Source organism: Haliotis rubra, unplaced genomic scaffold, assembly GCF_003918875.1.
Source record: "Haliotis rubra isolate DU_JTF1 unplaced genomic scaffold, ASM391887v1 Scf262, whole genome shotgun sequence".
Lineage (NCBI taxonomy): Eukaryota > Metazoa > Mollusca > Gastropoda > Lepetellida > Haliotidae > Haliotis > Haliotis rubra.
In genome coordinates, this window is record NW_025766692.1 from 949,492 (window position 1) to 969,527 (window position 20,036).

General features: G+C 36.5%; 1 protein-coding gene across 1 annotated transcript in view; it reads right to left on the minus strand.

The window, feature by feature from the left end:
- LOC124280217 (C-Jun-amino-terminal kinase-interacting protein 4-like) overlaps window positions 1-20,036 on the minus strand; it is a 102,506-nt gene that overhangs the window by 70,264 nt on the left and 12,206 nt on the right. Inside the window, 10 exon segments of the mRNA XM_046716113.1 lie at window positions 10,054-10,196; window positions 10,199-10,249; window positions 10,689-10,833; window positions 11,486-11,542; window positions 11,714-11,771; window positions 12,420-12,437; window positions 14,854-14,898; window positions 18,352-18,387; window positions 19,607-19,689; window positions 19,801-19,882. Of these exon segments, the coding sequence (XP_046572069.1) occupies window positions 10,054-10,196; window positions 10,199-10,249; window positions 10,689-10,833; window positions 11,486-11,542; window positions 11,714-11,771; window positions 12,420-12,437; window positions 14,854-14,898; window positions 18,352-18,387; window positions 19,607-19,689; window positions 19,801-19,882 (718 nt within the window).

Here is a 20,036-nt window from a genome sequence, read left to right on the forward strand (position 1 = left end):
CATATGTTAGACAAGTCACTGTGTTTCCCATATCTATCCAATCTTACACTAATCACTAACTTATAACATAAGCTCTGTAAGAGGCATGCAGCCTCATCACTCACTCAATTACTGTCACTTGACAGTGGACTACTTTTTGTACTTATTGGCTGCAGGCAATCTTTGCCATACATGTACTGTAGCATATGCTTACTCATATTTTGAGCACCAGGTGTCACATTCACTGGTATTATACCTCATCCAAAGTCATCGAATATATCGTTCCTCCATTTTATTACACGTGGGTCCCAATCCACAAAACGTTCATAATGTTACAACTTGTTGTAACTCTATAGTTCACAATTGGTTTACGAATGTCGTCATGCTACAAATGCTTTGTGGAAAGGGACCCTGGACAAATTCACTAAAGTAAGTTTGTTTGGGAAAGGTGTTCTATTCTTCTTCAGTTTCCTATCACAGCTGTTCAGTAATCTTTCCATGAAATTCCTCTTACAAGTGTAATTTGATAACATCATGTCAATCTAATCTGGCACAAAATGAGTCAGATGCAGTGAATGTATACAGAATATTTATCAAAAAAGAATGGAGATATACCAATGAATAATTGATGATGAATATCTCTGAAAATTCCTGGTATCACCAGCTTATGATTTACCATGGTGAAATATGTACATATTGACCGACACATCTGCTTTCATACTTTCAAGACAGCCAGTCTTGTTCCTATTTTAGATTCAGCTTTTCGTTTTACAAACTTTATACTATAGCAGTTTCAATAACCAACAGTATTTATCTACTCAGATGTGTGTCCACTCTTCCAATGGCCACATTCTACAAAGCAATCTTATTGCTGTGACTATCGTAGGCCTATGTTGAAGTATGGGAGTTACGATCACCTTAGAACTAAGACCGATTGGAAGAATAGAGCCAATATTTCCTTCTGGAAACAATTATGTTTGGATTCACAGCTTATTCTTATCTCCAACTGGCTTCTTATTGTCCACCATGCATGTATAATTTCTTTGTGGATAAACCATGCTTGAAGTATGTAGTGAGACAACGTGTCAGTGCAGATGTATCTATCACTTCACTCCACTTTGTTGTGTATTTCCAGCTAAAAGACTGCATCTTGTGTTCAGTGGAATAATGAGATTGTAGATCTACAGATTATAGTACTGTTTGCATGCAAACTAGTCATTTTCACTGACTTTTCAAGCACATTGTGGCATCATAAAATATATTTCTATGGCCCGATTTTTATAAGCACAATGTGCTGTCAATTCAGATACTTCAGCCTAATGTCAACATAATTCCTTACACATCAATGTGAGACAAGAACACCTTGCCTTTGTGTCTTCAATAGGACAATACAAACTTCATGGGTTTCCCTTGAATCTGTGACATGTCTGTTTAATTCTCACAACTGATGAGACAATGCTAACTGAACTCCACAGCTACTCATAAAATACACATCTCCTGAATACTGCTATTCAATAAGCTTCAGCTTAATCCATGTTACATTTCCTGATTCAGATTTGCTTTTCCATTTTGGACCTTAGAATGGTACCTGACTAAATAAATAATGCATAGCGTAGAGCCATGGGGGTTGATAGAACAAGAATATAAGAGAAGTAGGTGTGTTAATGCAAAAGAGATGCAATATTTAGAACTAAGCAGGGAGATTTGAGGATGCAAAACAAGGACTTGAGCATATTACCATTGGTTATTTTGGCGTAGTACTGTCAGAGAGATATTAACATGCATGTATGTTATAGGTTACAAGATTTACCCAGCAGTGAATCTTATTGTTTTTCTTTCTTTTTTGAAAGGTCAGTAGATCTTCACCACAATAAATTACAAGTATTCTACATCAGTTCAGGTGAATTTGTCAACCAAGCCATCTGTCCACAATGTGATGGTAGGCAGGGCAACACATCAGAAGCAATTTGATCCCTGTTATTCACAAAACTTTGCCAACATGGCAATTGCTGATTTGTCGCAGCTACATGAAATTACATGCTTCCCAACTACACAACATTTCTAAACAGACTCCAAATGTGGAGATGGAGGAGTCATCTTGACCTATCGTTAGTTGTTGGATGAAATGTGTGGCAGATAGAATAGCATCAACCTTTATTAGTGTTTTGCAAATGGCTGCCAACTGCATATGCAGTCAAAGGGAGAGAATTTCAAGGGAGATAACTCTGAGACTGTTTTCAATATTTGCAACTGTGTACAGCTGATGCTGTGAGTAGGTTATCTTCCATGTTGTCTCATGATCAGTTATCAGATTCAGTCGTCCTGCTTGACTTGTCACATAAACTATCACAGCTATTATGCATGCGGACCATATCACAGAGTAATGACATGAATAGTTCAAAATTTACATTTTATGTGAACTATAAAATGAAATAAGCTAATTATTTTTAAAAACCCACACACACAAACAACATCCACAATTACACTTAAAAATTTGAAAGAAAAATAAATGCAAAAGTAGGAGATTTCACAGATTTGAAATTGATAAAGTTAGTCTTTACTAATTAAGGTTAACACTGCCTGTTTGTGTGGTTATTTAGAATCATATAGTGTCATAAGATATGGTCTACACACAACGGCAGCAAATCAAGGGGTGACAAAAGCTTCTGCACCAAGAACTGAATTGGCGACAGGCAGTGCAACAATAGGGTGAACTGAAAGTGTTTGATCATGCATACAATAAGGTACAATGTTTTGCCAGTTTGATCCACACTGATAACAGAGCCGTGATTTTTAAATAGGAAGTTTATTCCTGTAAAATACAATTATGAGTAGATTCAAATAGAAATAAGATTCATTTATATATGCAAATTTACATAAAACAATAAATAACACAAATTTCAACAATTCTGACAAATAATACAATAACAATGAAAAACACAAGATAACCAAACGGGATCAACGTGGATCAAAATGGCAGAAATGAGATGGTGTGCAAAGCACATAAGGGTACATCTACAACAGACCACACTTAGCATGCAACTGAGGAAGCAATAGCAAGAAGATATGGATTAGGCAAGGCTGTCAGGAATCAAGCTGAAAACCTGAGAAGAAATAAATGCATGGTAATATCATTGGTGGTAAATGAGTTAATATCCTTTTGGCCACACAAATAAATAATCACTTGTTTCTTCATCGTTAGTGTTTCAAATTGGATTTTTTTAAATAACTGTTTTTCAAAAATATTTCACCAGAAATTAATACTCCAAAACATTTCACCAGAATTTTGAGAAGACTGTAACTTACTACTCACACAGTTACTTCACATGAAGTGAAACTTAGTTCATTCTAGTGAAACTCAATCATGTGGCCACTTAACAGATGTATTATTGTATTTTGTGTTCTATAGTCGAACCTTATGATGAAATCTACAAATACCTTTTCAGAAAAAGATGTGGCAATTCCTACAGAAGTACACAGCGTTATCAATTCGACATGGCCTTTTGATAGTTTCTGCCCAGTAATGATTCTGGTAAGGGGGGAAAGAGATGCCCCTTAGATTGCACGTTGATCCCGTATGGTTGCACAAGGAATGTACACATTTCCCATGATTCCTTGCTGACTAATGAACAAGGCTAAATCTCTGTGTGAGGAGATAGAATGATGGACTAATGTTTGATTATACTACAGATGTGAAGGTTAGTACATAGAGCACATGTATTGGGTAGGAAAGCTGATAACAGTTATGAATGATGAAAAGATGATCAATAATAATGATAATATCAAGACATGTCTATTATGCAAATGAACACAGAACAGTACTAACTTGATATGAATGGACAGAATCGAGATCTGGATGTCAAAAACAAGTTCAACTCGTTATAACATATTTGGTATAACATTTCCCAACCTACAACTTAATGCATAACAAGAGATCATAGAAGAGACATAAATGCTACATTTGGCACTGCCGACCATTGTCTTCATGACAGACGTACTGTGCCAGCTACAACTGCAAGGAATCATGAGAGAAAAACACTTGCTAGGAGCATCACAAGAACAGATTCTCTTATCTTTAACTCTGACACCAGGGATATACAGCGTTTGATTAGAACCATGTACCAGTAAGGATACAAATGTTAGGCATAATATTCATCCAAAATGGTGGTTGATATCTGGTATCAACTTCAGTTTCATTGGCACAAAAAGTTTGAATCTGGAGTCCAGGTGGAAGGGGAATAATTATGAAAAACATTTCTTGAAAGATCATTTCAGATGACATCTCCAGTCTTCTTTCAACTCTGATCAACTTTTAAGGCAGAAATTTGTGCATTAAATATATTCACAGTAATTGGGGCAATTTTATGTTGTAAGTTCTGTTTATTGGATTTAACACTGTCACTTTGATCTGATTATTTCATGCACATAACGATTCACACACAGCCTTTTACAGTAAAGTAAAACTGCAACTTTGAAGTAAAGCGTTTTCAAAGAACCTGTATAATCTTTCATTATGGAGATAAAAATTAAATTAAAAATATATTAATATTGGCAAAAGATATTTGTTGGTCTATAGCAAAACTATTTTTTCTGAGGTACTACAAAGTAACATCATGGATAAGATCCCAGTGCTGCCATGCACATTACATTACACATTAAACACCTTTAATAAAATGGCAAAATGCTCTATTCGAAATTAATAAAACATGCTGATTTTAAACTGAATATTTTTCAGAGATTCTATGCTGTTCTGCATATCAACAGTAATAATCTGGTACTGACTTGGAAGACCAGAGCACCACTTTATACAACAGTTAAACTTAAAAACAAATAACACATCAGCAAACATCATTAAAATTAGTCTAACCAGAATGCCCTTATGTACTTGATTGTATTTTGGATGAATATATACACCATTTGAGCAGAGATTATTACAATAACTAGCCTAGAAGTATTGTGTTGTAACAGCACCAATATGTAATCGTTCATCTCACAATCTTCCCTCACATTCTACACACACAACCATGGCATCTCTGGCATTTCAGCATACTTAAAATTACAGCTTCATAACAAAGTGTTTAAAATTATTCTTTTTCATTAAATTCTAAAAGTAGCAAGAACTCTTAAAAAGAATAAACAATGTATCTAAAAACACATGTAATGTCTAAAACTGACCTTGCAAATGAATGACAAATGTTTGGATTTGAGATTAAATGTTAGCATTTCATCTATATCAGTGTCCTGAGCTGACTAGCACTTCTAATAGTTCTATACTATTTGGTCTGAAAGAGATCCTGGGATATGTTGCATTCAGATTCACACCATTTTCTTTCAGGACCATTCTGAGCACTAGGTTTAGTTCTTAATCTCCCATATCACACATTCGTTCCAGAGCCATTTATATCACATGTAAGTTCGACACCAACCCGAGATTAGTAGAGTGTCAGAGTCAACATACACAGGAGCAGATACACAACACAACTCCAGATGCGGTCAGCTGTCACAGCAACTATCACAAAGTGATACATACACTGGCCTTTATTAGACCACCATTTCTTGTTCACATTTGTGTCATATTGATAAAAAGTTTTAAAAATCTCATCACATGTTCCCCCTCTGAAAAGTTTTTAAAAACTCATAATATTTAGCCCTTTTGAAACATGCAATGAGATTAATGAAAAATCATTTTTCGCTCTGTCTAGCAAAATAATCCCAATTTTAAAACAGTTTGATAATGTTGTCCTGACTACAAAGGAAGATTTAAAGGAAGAGTAACTTATCTAAGCCACTATGGTAGAGGTCGATTTCTAATATGACAACTCTTCGGATAAAGGTTTCGTGACCTGTTCATTTTGAAGAAAAACTTTACTGTGATGAGAATTAGTGAGAAGATCTCGTTTTTCTTTCAAAGGTCTCTTAGTCTTTGCTGGTCTGGTGTTGCCATGTGTATCTGCTCTTGACAAGAGGTGTTGATTAACAGTAACTAAATTGAGCCTGTGCTATAAGTGCTGAACTGTGTTTGAACTGTTGGAAGGCTTTTGAGGCCGAGGGTTTGGTTTCTGAGGGCTGGGAAGGGGTGGCAGCAGCTGAGGCTGTGCCAACAGGGTGTTATTGGTTTGGGCCGAGGTGTTGTTAAATGGGGACGAATCGGACGAGGCTCAATTAGTCTTGGTTGGACTAACCGCGGTGAGTCTTCTTTCGTCTTGACATTGTTTCTCTTTTTTTCGGGGGATGATGGCGTGGATGGTTCAGATGAGGAGACAATGCTGCTGAAACTAAACATGCACACACAGTCAATGTCTGTCCCTACGCGCAGGGATGTCATGCCAGGGACTTCTCCATATCACAGGGACACAGGATGCGGAACACCTTATACCATCCAGTCAATGATCACATACCAACAGTGTTTCAAGGATTAAAGTCAAGGGGTCCTTATCATTATCCAAACATAAAATATAATTTCTCAGATTCCCTTCATCTGAATACTACAAAGTGGACCCCATGACCCTTTCCCTAACACTGTATAAGCACTTTTCAAGCCACAAAGCTAACAGATTTAAGAAACACTTTCAACTATCAGGCTATAATCTGGATGTGAATTACCATCAAAGAACAAAGCATTTATTTCTTAGTGATAAAAAATTGTAGAAATGTGAATGTTAGAATTAGCCAGGAAAGCAAACTATTTCATTATAATATGTGAAATGGTTACAATTATATTAATATGTCAGCCAAAAATCTGTGGTAGCAGGCTTAAAGCAGCATGTCGGATGAAATCACCAAAGCAATGGCTGGCAAGATACAAAATGGGAAAACAAACAAGTAACACAAGTACACAAGTAGATAATCACCCAGTTACGGCTGATATTAAAACCATCAGTTATTCGTTGGATTAGTTAAATGTTTGAAGGAACTAAGTAATCAATTATTATACGGTTCTGGCACTATCTTCACCTGGATGTTCATATGACAGGAGAGGGCATGAAGGTATATCCTCCTGAGCTTGTATTTCGGTAAACCTACCATTACCCAGGATCCACTCGAGAGATTGTCACGATCTCAAAGTACCTAACCTTGATTTTCTAGGCTACATGTTTTAATGGACCAATCAGAATGTGAGTCAGAAACTGACCTCACAGTTTGATGGTTATACCATATATCATTGATTGGGATAGAGTACAAGAAATTCAATATTAATAAACAGATTGGTACACACAACAGTGCTCTCAAAAATATTGTTGATGGAGTGAGTAAGTGTGAATAGCAATAGCAATATTCCAGTAATATCACAGGCTTCACACATTGTACCCATGTGGGGAATCGATCCCGCGTCTTGGCGTGATGAGCGGAGGCTATCCCACTGGCCCCTATTGTTGATGGAAAAGATATAAACTGCCAATGGCAAGTCCTATCTCACCTATTTCCTTTGAATGTATGATTTGTCAATAAATGTTCATCAAAATCAAGGGAAAATTTGAAACAGCGAAACCATAGGAATGGATGTAGGTGTTACCGTTACCGTCGTGGAGATACAGCGGATGAACTGAGGTGTACATGAGACAACCTGAAAAGTCTAAATCACTATTTTTGTGTGAATTCTCATCTCATGCCTCTGTAGGTAAGCAAAGTACACACCTAAAAATAGCACAAGATAGGAAACATAAAGCTGTAATTCTACTTGCCCTTAGGATAACTTTACATTTAACATCTGAGAAACTATGTCATGCTTACAGGATAGTGCCAATTGGCATCCCAGCTTCGAAAGGTATCATTCTTAAATAGCTTCCATCGAATCATTCAGCTAGTTCCTATCACAAAAGTGATATTTATGCTTCAAGTCTATCGACAAACTGTTCCCATAATTTAAGCTTCCTCAATGATACAGACCATAAGATGCAAGACAAGACGGCACACGACAGGTCCAATTCCAGAAAAACCACCACCAAATTACCAAACACCATGCTGTAACCTTCAACTAGACAAATCTAGATGGAAAAGCCAGAAAAAATCCCCACGAGTCACATACTTTTCAATCCTTCACACGATTCAGTAAAAGTACAAAAAATAAATAAAATCTGACTGAACTATTTCTGGGATTCACAATACAAGCATATGTATATATATATATAATATGTGAAGAACTTTTAACACATGATTTCTGATTTGTGATTTTTTTGTAATACAAAAACTTCAAAGTTCTACAAATACTGTAGTATTCATCCTTATCATTCAGTGATAAATTTTTTAATTGTCATATTTACATTGACATAGAAGCATTCTTTTGTATAGATGCAATACTATATACCAGTACATTTATCCACCTGAGTATGTGCCCTAATATAATATATATCGTTGTATTTGATCTCTTCTACATGAAATACTTACTGCTACAACAAAAATTAACATACAAAGCTATCCCAAGTTTGATCCTGTCAGTAGCCCGAATACATATTTTGGACCCATGAATCATATTCAAATGGATACAAACCCTAAGCTCATACACACAATTTACCAGTTGTCTGAACCCAAACTTTGCCTACAGGTCCTTCAGCCCAAACTGTCCAAGGACTTGCCAAATCTTTAGGTATTATTATGTTCAGTAACACAGAGTCCAAGTTCAGATCAGGGTCCTGATGATATAGAGGATTTGGGCTTTTTAGCAGGTTCAGTCAAAAATAACTTTTCTTTGTCAGTAATACTGACACAAATGGGTTCAGGAATCTCATTCAGTCAATAAATGATGGAACCAAGAGATGTTTATTCTTTACTCTGCTTGAAATGTTTTTGCATTTGTTTCACAAATGGCAAAGACCGACCACACAGACCATGAAATAGTATGTCTGGGTTTTCTTGCATACAGTTCAATTTTTCACTTTTGACAACAGTGATTTGTCATCGTTTCATGTCAAAACTTTCCAATTAATCTTACACTTTAAATAAATGTTTCAGGTCCTTTTATGATAATCAAATCCATCAGGATGCTGATACTATTACTGTAAGCTGTGTTTATTACAAAGAAAGAATTTTTAACAAGTCACAGACTGACCATATAATAAGTGAAAGCATGATTATATAGAGCGATAATAGTGTGTCATTTCTGAATATAGAGTCTTACACCGGGTTATTTAAATTTAGGTTCCAGATTTGTATTCATGGAAAGAAACACCTTTCTACAAAGCTCGTTAAAGACAGGGATTATATATACACAGGAAGGAAAGCAACCTGGCTACTTGACACACAGCTACTGGATGACAACTGTTAGGAAAGACATGGCCTAAAACAGTATGACATGGCCTTAAACAGCATGACAAGGCCAAGAACAGCACGACAAGGCCCGTGACATACCAAACAGACCCAACCAAACTCCATAACATGATGTAACAAGAGTAATCTCTGTTTGGTCATGTGAGCTGCGGCCGCCCTAGCACGGCCTTCATCGACATAGCACCAGTGTTCCATACTACTCCGCTGACATGCAACCTTCAGCCGTCATAGAACTTGGAAAAGCTTGCAAAGAAGAAGGAAGAATGCCTACACTGACAATGGAAGTCATAGTTGAGAGACACTAGATCATACAGTGACATAATATTTGCCTTTAACTTCATCCAGGTTGCTAACAATAAGCACACTGAAAAGACTGCTTCAAGCAAGAAAGGAGCATTATGAAGCTTGTAGAGAGACTACTTTTCAAGAAGCATGTCCTGAAATATCCTTATGATCCTTGAGTATCTGGTCTAAAGATGGTCTATACTTCAGCAAGATCACATTCAGATTCATACATCAGACCATATCATGATTTCAGTTCAGTTCCTTATCATCTTGAAAGAGTTTCATGATATGCAAAAGTCTCCATGTTACTGAATATTTTTGTACAGCCTCTATTCTCTAAAGCCTATGTGATGTGTTACATGGAAACAAACTGATCGGAAAGCTTAATTCTCAGGAAGAATTCATGAGGTTTGATAACATTTGACCTCTTTCCGACTGTCTTGGTAGGTTTGTTAGCCTATCCATGATTTCCGACCACTGAAAGAGACAGAAAGGGTTATTACACTGCATAACAGAAATACTCACAAGTTCCATATAGAGGACCTTTTCTTTTGCTGAAGACCTGATTCTGGATGTTCACGGGAGGCTCGGATCATCTCCGTCCATCTGACAGCCTCCTGAAGCTCCATCAGCCTCTCCTTGTACTGATTCCGCTCCATCAAACGCCGCGTGCCATCTCTACACGTGTGAACCGCTTCCGCTGGGCCATTGGCACATCGTCCTGCAAGGAACAGACACAGTTGTTGGGACTCAATTCAATTCTTGCAACCACAGAGTGAGCGAGTTTAGTTTTATGCTGCTTTTAGCAATATTCTAGCAATATCACGGCGGGGGACTCCAGAAAAGGGCTTCACACATTGTACCCATGTAGGGAATTGAACCCAGTGTTTTGTGTGACAAGTGAACACTTTAACCACTAGGCTACCCCACCACCCCTGCAACAACAGAAGTAGCCCTTCTTATTCCTGTGAGCCTCAAAATGATCCCACCACAAATCTGGATACAATCTGACTTTACCAAATAAGGTCAAATCTAAGATCACAGGTGGAACCTGGTGTGAAGAAGTCAGAGAAGGCCACAAAATTAAAAAGGATTCACTGCATGAATGAATCAAAGTTCTGCTTCATCCAACCTCTCAGATTTCCTCTGTAGCTCATTACCTCCTCGTCTCCTGTAGCCTGTTGTTTCTTCTGCATTTCTTCCTTTGTCTTCTTCAGTTCTTCCTCCAGCTGAGTGATGCGAAGTTGTAGCCGGCCCTTCACAGTCTGCAGGGAGGTGATCTCCTCTCGGAGAATCTCCTGCTCACTACACAAAGACACAGCTCAATCAGGAACGGAAACATCAAAATACAATATATAGTAACCGTGCAAACAAATTATTATGCAAACTAATTATGATGGTTATGATGACAGGGACTAATTGGAGGCACTCTTGAACTCTCATCGATGTATTACATAAGTATTCCTGGACTAAGGTGCCTAAGCATTTGAATACCTTATTTTGGTTGTTTCTGTGGGACAAATCGTGTGAAATGATGATCTAATTCTGTATTTCCTGACAGGTGCCTATTGAATATTTTGGTTGTTTCTGTGGGACAAAAGAAATGATGATCTAATTCATTTGACAGCCTATATTTAACTATGTCAGTGGCAGAATGTTATGCTATATTCATTGTGCCATATCACCTTAACAAATCATGTTTAAGTTTTATATCAAGATATTACTTAGAGCTAAAATGGCTAAAAACAACCAACATTTTTGCTGTATTTCAGATATTCGACCTACATCACAGCATGACAGCTGAATGACAGCAGCATCCCTGAACGATGCAAGTCATACATGATTTCTACTCTGTGCAGATACCAAGGATCATAACATGTTTGACATTGAAACCCTTGATCACTGGCTCCTTGCAGATAAGGGGAACAACTCCTACATTCCCTATCACTATCAGTACCTTGAGAGCTCATCCACCTTGGCTATGAGATCATCCTTCACTATGTTCAAGGCATTTCTGAAACACAAGTTTCGTTACAGTTGAATGGCATTTCAAGTAAAAAACAACAAGTAAAGATTACAATTCATTTAAATGGTTGTGCATTATCAAAACATCTTTTTATCAAGTTGATGACATTATCTCTAAAATAACATTAATCAAGTCAACATTTCCCAAATGATTACTTACTTGGTAGCTAATAATTCTGTATTTTCTAGAATTAAATTTTCAAGCTCCTTGCCCATTCCTGAAAAAGCAAATGCAACATTAACTAATAGGTTTATCAATATTTCAACAGTCAATATGCAAATGAAGTAAATACTTTGTAGAGAAAGTGAAACATGAACTCTTAATTCATCCAATTCACAATAAATATAAGTAAAAACATATTATTTTGAGTGAGAAAGTTGGGTTTTACACCATTTTCAGCAATATTCTAGCGACAACATGGTAGGGTACCTCAGAAATAGGCTTCACACATTGTACCCATGTGGGGAATTGAACCTTGGCCTTTGGCATGACAAGCAATGTGTTAACAACCAGGCTACCCAAACAGAGCTATTACTATGAATACTCATTTTCGTAAAAACAATTCTGTAGAATCTATTTTCCACAAAATTAGTCTTCAGTAACCCATACTAATTGTAAGAGACAAATAATGGGATCGGGTGGTCAGACTCGCTGACTTGGTTGACATATGTCATCGAATCCCAATCGCGTAGAACAATGCTCATGATGTTGATCACTGGATTGTCTGGTCCAGACTCGATTATTTACAGACCGCCGCCATATATAGCAGAATATTGCTGAGTGCGGTAAACAATAAACCAAACTAAACCATAAAATTTACAAACTATGCTATGAACTATGGACAATACAAGAGTACAAGGCTTACCAAAGAAATTGTCACTGACTGTAGATCCAGGTAGGTGAAAGGAAAAAGGTTTGATTAGTAACTGACTCTAGACATGCTTAAACAAACACACACACTACACTACATTCCAAAATATTAGTTATTCCACTTGAAACATCTTCAAAGGCAAGTCACAATCTCGCTTTAAAATCAACATCAATAGTTCTCACACAATGACTTTTGCATTGGTGTGAGGTGGTGACCTTTTGAAGGAGGGTAGGAAAAGCATGCTTCCCTTGGCCTGAATTTTCACACTTCAAGCTCTTTTTATTTAGTTAATAATGAAAACAATTCTATGTTAGCATCCTTGATTGGTCATGCAATAGGTTCGTAGCTATTTTTGTCCAACCTTCTTGATAACCACTGTTTGGCCCAATCCAATGTAAAAATCCACTATCCATTCTTTAGAATTTGAGCATTCAAGTTCATGAAAATACAGCCAAAGCGTAATCATCAGTAACCCACAATATACGTCTATACTGCTTTAGTTTGACAAAATCATACTTCACTGTATGAAAGAAAGAAACTGGAATGTGAAGCCTCTTGTTCTGTTTGTTTGGATCATGGAATGGGGAATTTGTTCACTGAAGTATTTCCAGGGCAATAAAGGCCATATGGCTCCTAAGGTAAAGAATAGGTTTTCAATCTTGCCAGTTAAACGTCATGTTGATCATTATCAATATCCGAACCAGGCAACTTGAAATCATATTTCTGAAATTTGGTCTGATTCTGCACTGTCATTTCTAGTTTTCTCAATCAAAGTTAAAAAAGTCTCAGTGACTCAGTGACGATGTATTAGACTAACGACTAGATGACTGCTGTGGGCACTGAGAGTGGTTATATTGGGTCCCCGAACTCGCCCCAAGAATGAGTATAGTTGAAAGGTTAAACCATATTTCAAATACAAAAAATAACCATCAAATTTAAACACCTATGTGGATGTAACCCTACTATCCTGTAAGTAATACTGTGGAAGTATTCACAGATAGGCCTATAGCTGCAGACTTAGCAATCTCTGATGCTTCAAGTGGAATACACAATGCTGATGCTTTATTGTGACTATCACTTGCATGAGTCAACTCATACATCTCAAATGAACTTATATCAATACCAAACCATACCAATCTTCAAACATTCTAAATTTATCCAAACATTTATCAATAATATATCTATCATTGTTCCTTTTGAAGAATATTTACAATAGTTATTCTTGCATTTTGGACAAAATTTACACAAAAATCAAGGCCATAGAATTGAAAATAAATTCAGAAAAAACAGATCAACAAAATGCAAAAGCTGTTCAGTTCTGAGAGTTTTGTGAAATAGGGTGTAGAGGCGACTGAAGCAGTGTTCCATCCCCTGCCAAGTCAGCGTTAGAGATGATGCTGTGATCCTTTGTAAAGCTCATCATGAAATGTGGACAATAAGCTGTAAAAACCCTGGCCAAATGATCTACCGATTGGATTGCATCAAACATGTTGATCAAAGTATTTTACATGGAATTACAGAAGCAGATATAGAACGCTAGATTTGACAAAGACTTATGACACTAAATACTGTAGGACAGCAAATCATTATCGAGTATGACATGTTAGTTGTAAGGAGCTTTGCAAGATCAAAAGCAAAAGATTTGGATAGTGTATGTTGATGGCTGTTTCAGTTCCCAACAGACCTCCAACACAACAAGGACGGTGATGGAACAACCTCTGGCAGGGATTGAAATTACATGTACTGGAATATCATATCCCTGTTATGGTCTGGTCATGGTATATACTTAAAATCAGACAATGATCTAACTGACCTTCAAGTAGCAAAAAGATATTAATTAAATAATAAAGCATGTTCCATTTCCCTAAACCCTGTACATCTCTGATATATAAAAGAGGTAAGGTCCCCCCCAACCCTGTCTACCCTGCTCCATATGCCCCACCCACCTACCTGCAGAAAACTTCTCAAAAACTACCATCGATCTGATAAATGGATGATTCCTTCTAATAAAAAGATTTCTTGCTGTTGGTCTAACTGCAGCAAACACTATTATTCCACTAGCTGTTAGCAACCAGGTCCTCGATTCACAAAGCTACCGTAGCACTACGACTGTTGTAAATCTATGTAACTGACTGACTGACTGACTGAGTTTGGTTTTACTACGCTGTTAGCAATATTCCAGCAACATCACGGCGGGGGACACCAGAAATGGGCTTCACTCATTGTACCCATGTGGGGATTCGAACCCGGGGCTTTGGCGTGACGAGCCAACGCTTTAACCACTAGGCTACCCCACCGCCCGTAAGTCTATGTAACAGTATAGGAGGTACAACAGTTATAGTGCTACGATAGCTTTGTGAAACGGGGGCCAGATTTGGCGAATTTCTATCCCTGACCAGCAGATACATTGAGCGTACTATTCTCCTACCGACAGAGTCTTTGTCATTGTCTTTATCTCCATCGTCGTCACTATCTGTAACAACAGGTATAACAAACAACATTCACATGCGACACAACACATGCCACTAAATCAATGCAATCAACAGAATCAATGCAATTCAATCACATCTACAGGGTGAGTAAGAGGCATAGACAGGTGTCTCCGGAAACCTTTCTACAGTTTTTCCAATCTTACATCTTCCTAAGCAGATCAATATCTGTTTCAAATATCTATTTTATATAAATATAGGAGGATTTAATTTTACAGACTTACTAAAGAACAAAATAAGATTTCTTTTGCCAAAAAATCAAATAAATGTACGAAAATGTTTTTCTTGTACCATGAAAAATCCCTCAAAGGCCCTTCACCATAATTCATGAAATTTTCATAGATAGGCCTCATCACAAATGAATAAATAATAAGTGGGGTACATGATGAATAATATTTACTTATCCTCATGCAAATGTCAGGATAAAACATAAGATAATTTAGTGTCTTCATTATACATTTAAGCCTTCAGAAATAAAACTCATAGTATTGACATCTTTTGAATTAACAGAGAGAACACTTCTTGAAGAGAGGGCTTTTACTTGTCTGATTAAACAATCATGTGAGTACCATGTTGACTTGATTCGGGTTAGTTCAGCAAAATGTTTGATGAAAATTATTTTGTGAATTTTTAATACAATGACTGAACACAAATTAATATGAATTTGATGATAATATGTGTAATCATCGTGATCACATCCATACAGTTTTAAATAAAATACCTCAGGTCTGTTAATAATCCTTTTATATTTCACACCCAACCTTATGAATCACACAAATTATTTTCAGAAATGTGCTTTCATTGAAAGCATATTGTTTTAAACATCTTCAAGAATAACACTGAACCATCAATGTTTTCTCATGGTTCACTCCCAAAAGATAGACCTCCCATAAGACAGACTCAATGAGTACACTAATTAGCTGAGCCATGCTGTCCACCCCTATTTAATTAATGAGCTGACCCAGAGTCACTACAGAGTATAGTAACAGCACACTCCTATCGCCTGTGCCCTTCTCAAAACATATTACTAATCCTTTTACTGAACAGAACAGAATAGAACTGAAATTTTATTCTCAAAAATCACATATAGTGACACAGAGAACATACAGCATATTGATACATATTAAAACATTGAGCAAAGTCCAGTTTTGATAAATTTGGCAACTTTAGAGTTAAGTGGTGAATAATCACATTTCATTAGATAAACAAATTTTTCAATAGTACGATGTTTACAGAAATATTGGGGAAGAAATTGATTTCTGAGGGCATTTAGTGCTGGACAGTATAATAAAAAGTGAAGTTCATCACAGACATCTAAATTCACACTATGTTTCCATTCTTTACAATACTGGTCAAACACATTCAAAGTTTTTTGCAATCCATCACTTGTTTCAGCTAATATGACACTATCGTCAGAGTTAAGAAATATCAACAATTTCATAAAGATACCAAGCTGGTCCTCAATAAGCTTATTTACATGTTGTTGAATTAGTTTTTGCAAATAACTGGAGAACAGGATGTTTTTATTACTGAAGATGAAAGTGAAATAGTATTTATAAAATTCAGTATAAACATGTTTTATAATAGTTAATTTTCCCATGACTTTTTTTCCGTGACTTTTTTCCGATCAACCCTCTAAATGGCTACCTGTATGCCAAGAGCAAGGTGAAAGGAGAAAATGATGATGTTCAAGTGACTTTCTAATAAGTGTTATCTGTGCTCTTATCTGACATGTGATGTAAAATAATATGGTGCTTGGTCTCATATGTTTGATAGGTACATGTATATAAATTATTGTTTTTGATAATATTCACAAGTAAATGTGATCTGGCAAATAGATGTTGATGTACATATGTGTTGATGCAATATGTCTTAATTTAAAAATCATAATTCATTACATGAATTGATAAAACTATAGTTAATACCTAATGTTTTCTTTTTTATCTGGGCACATACCATTATTATCAAGGGTACAGCTTCATTAAGCCTTATGCAACCAACCATAAAATGTGTTGTTTTAAGAGGTCTGTCTTTTGGGAGGTCTGTCTTATGGGAAGATACCTTTCCCACACTTAAACATTAAACGTTTGCCCTTACCTATAGAGAGATAATAACCTTATACTTTTTGAATAAATATATATTTGTGAATCATACTGGACATTAAGCTTAAACATGTTTATCATTTTCCATGTGTCTGTCACATTTGTTTTAAGTGCATCACAAAGTATTGTTGTGAAATACTGTATGTGCAAAATAACTTCTAATTTTGACCTACATGCACCTAGAATTGTTGGCTTTTTATCCATTCCCTTACAATTTGACCCATACCTATCAGCACTATGATACCAGGAAATATAACCCACTGTCTAGTTTAGTTTCTACAATCAGAGCTAACTTTCAACATATATTTTCAGTTATTTACAATGACTTAACCAGTGACCACAAAAGAAACAGCTTTGGCACAAGAGTGATTGTGAATTAATATTAATCATAGATATGATTTTGTCTTTCTCTTTAACAATTTAACAGATTTAATGAAAATGTTAACTTGTTATAAATAACAGGGGTAGAAATAACTCAAGCCTGCTGACTCAGTGATACACAGAAATTGCTATAAATCCACTAATCTGGAAGGCCTAGTGATATCTCCTTGTGGACCTCCACTTATTCAAATGACAACTCTGTGGGTACTTTTTGTAGACACTTGAAATTAAAACATATTCCCATTGTGTACATATCTAACAAATTGTAACAACACTATCTCTTAGAAAAACATATATAATTATTGCTCCAGAGATAGCAGACTAGAGCTATTTTCTATCCATGTGAGTGTTACAAGTCTGGTTTGAAACAAACTTATGAACTGCTACATAGTTTATATGTGATGATTTGAATATATCCCGGGAGACACTTGTCACAAAATGAAATATGAATGAATAATGAGCAACATAAGAAATGATCAAGCAATGAGAGAGTTCAAGGGGTTTGAGGGTCGAGAAATGACATGACACGACATACCAACACAGGTTCAGTTATCATTATACTTGTCATACATCACGTTTAATGAATTCTAGTATCTTCAGATATCTGCTGGGTGGGGGCCAGTTCTTCACATTATCAGCCCCAACCCAGGATACTTAACATTCTTGCAGCACATGTTTTTTTCATTTTCAGTTTTTCAATCAGCAAATGACTCATGGAGCTTGTTCAGCAAGGATATAAAGAACTCATGTTGGACATATGTTAAGTGTCAAGTCACAAGGTTTGGGAGACACTCCCACAGCGGAAACTGAATGAACACACAATAGAAACATCAAAGATGGTGGCTGCTAGTTGACTGAAACAGGCAATGAGGATGAAACAAGCAATATAATACAGCTATGAGGAACAGAGTTGCAGGTCACATGACCACATGACTGCTGCATGCTGGGACTCACCGGAGGAGGCATACTCAGCTGGGTTCACCTCGCGGCCTGTTGTTGGGCAATGTCATATTACATTCCATCAAACAAGTTAGTATCACTAGCAAAGCCTCTTGCACAGAAAAGTCTTAGCTACACATCTCTAGATAAGCTATGCATTTGCAAAATAAATAACTATTTTCCAATATATTTGCGTACCCATATGAACAAACCCAATAACAAAATACAATAATATAACACCCAGTACAATAGTACATAATGTATCCTTTTCATCTTGATATCTTTCTTAAGGATGAAATGCAGGCATCACACACACATGAACTCAACAGAAGAGGATATTGCATAAATAAAGATCCATGCCTTGCTTTTTATTGATTAGAAATGTACACGACTGTTGTGAGTTCATGTGACACAATTGAGGCAGCCCAACAACAAATTCAAAGTTGAATTGAAGTACTGAACCAGTAATTGAAGATGAAATATTTTTCTAAAAACACTTACTCACTGGTGTAGAAGTACCTAATAGACTGTACCCAAGACAGTAAAAGCATGTTCAGTATGCAAACAATTATCATTCCCCAAAGGGAATGATAACTTATAGGCAAATACTTGAGGTTAAAAAACTATCAGGTGCTGTGAAGATATAGACCATGGCCCCATTCCATAAAGCTATTCGAATGCTAGGGTGATTAGCCCGATACTTTTGCATAGGCTCACTCAGTCACTACACTGAGATCACTTTGTGCAACAGGTCCCTTGTCTGCTTGGGGTCAATAACTAAGACTTCTTTGTGCAAGTAGGCAAGGTATGTATGGTTCTCAAATGAAAAGATACAATTCCGACATTTATCCTACAATTTGAATGACTTATGGCCAGAAGGGTTTGAGGGGAGTTGTGAAAACATCACAAGATGTAACCAGTCAAGATGATGTACACAGAAGTTTGAAGCATTGATTATAAGACAATTTGTCTTTAATGAGCACACTTACAAAACACTGTCATAAGCAGACGAGACAGAATTGGACAAGTGCCGCAAATAGACATCACAGAGAACCACACATAGTCCTAGGTCTTCAATAGTCTTCTCAATCAACAAGAGCAATAGTTGTGTCTCAGATGGGTCATCTTAGTGTTTCATGCAAAGGTCATACAGTTAGTTTAAGTATTCTCATTACTGTATCAGATGCAGCACAATGCAAGGTGGAAACATTCCTGTATTTGCTAATTAGGCTGAGTGAGTTGTGGGGCCAACTTGATGTAAGTGTCTCACCAGTAATATCAACACCAAAGTCAACTTCTGCAATGTCAGCTCCCTCACCAGCCAGCTCATCAAATATAGTCTTATCATTCCTTCTGAAACAGACATTTTTGTGTTCAAGGAATATTGTATAATACACGAGTGAAAATGTGTAACTTCAGTACATAAAACATGTTCTAAAGTAACAATGCTAGAAACTGCCTTACCTTGACGCTCTTTTGGAACCAAATGAGTCATCATCTAGTTCTGGTGTAGAAGCAACTATAGATAGTAACGTTTCACCCAAACCTGAAACAGAAACATTGTATTTCCTAAAGTCTGCAATAAGAATAACTCAAAGTTGAATATCACTAATTCACAAACCTTACAGTTCTCATTTTTGAGTTAATTTACTAAGTACATCATCACTCACACATTAAACTGATTCTGATTTATGTCAGAA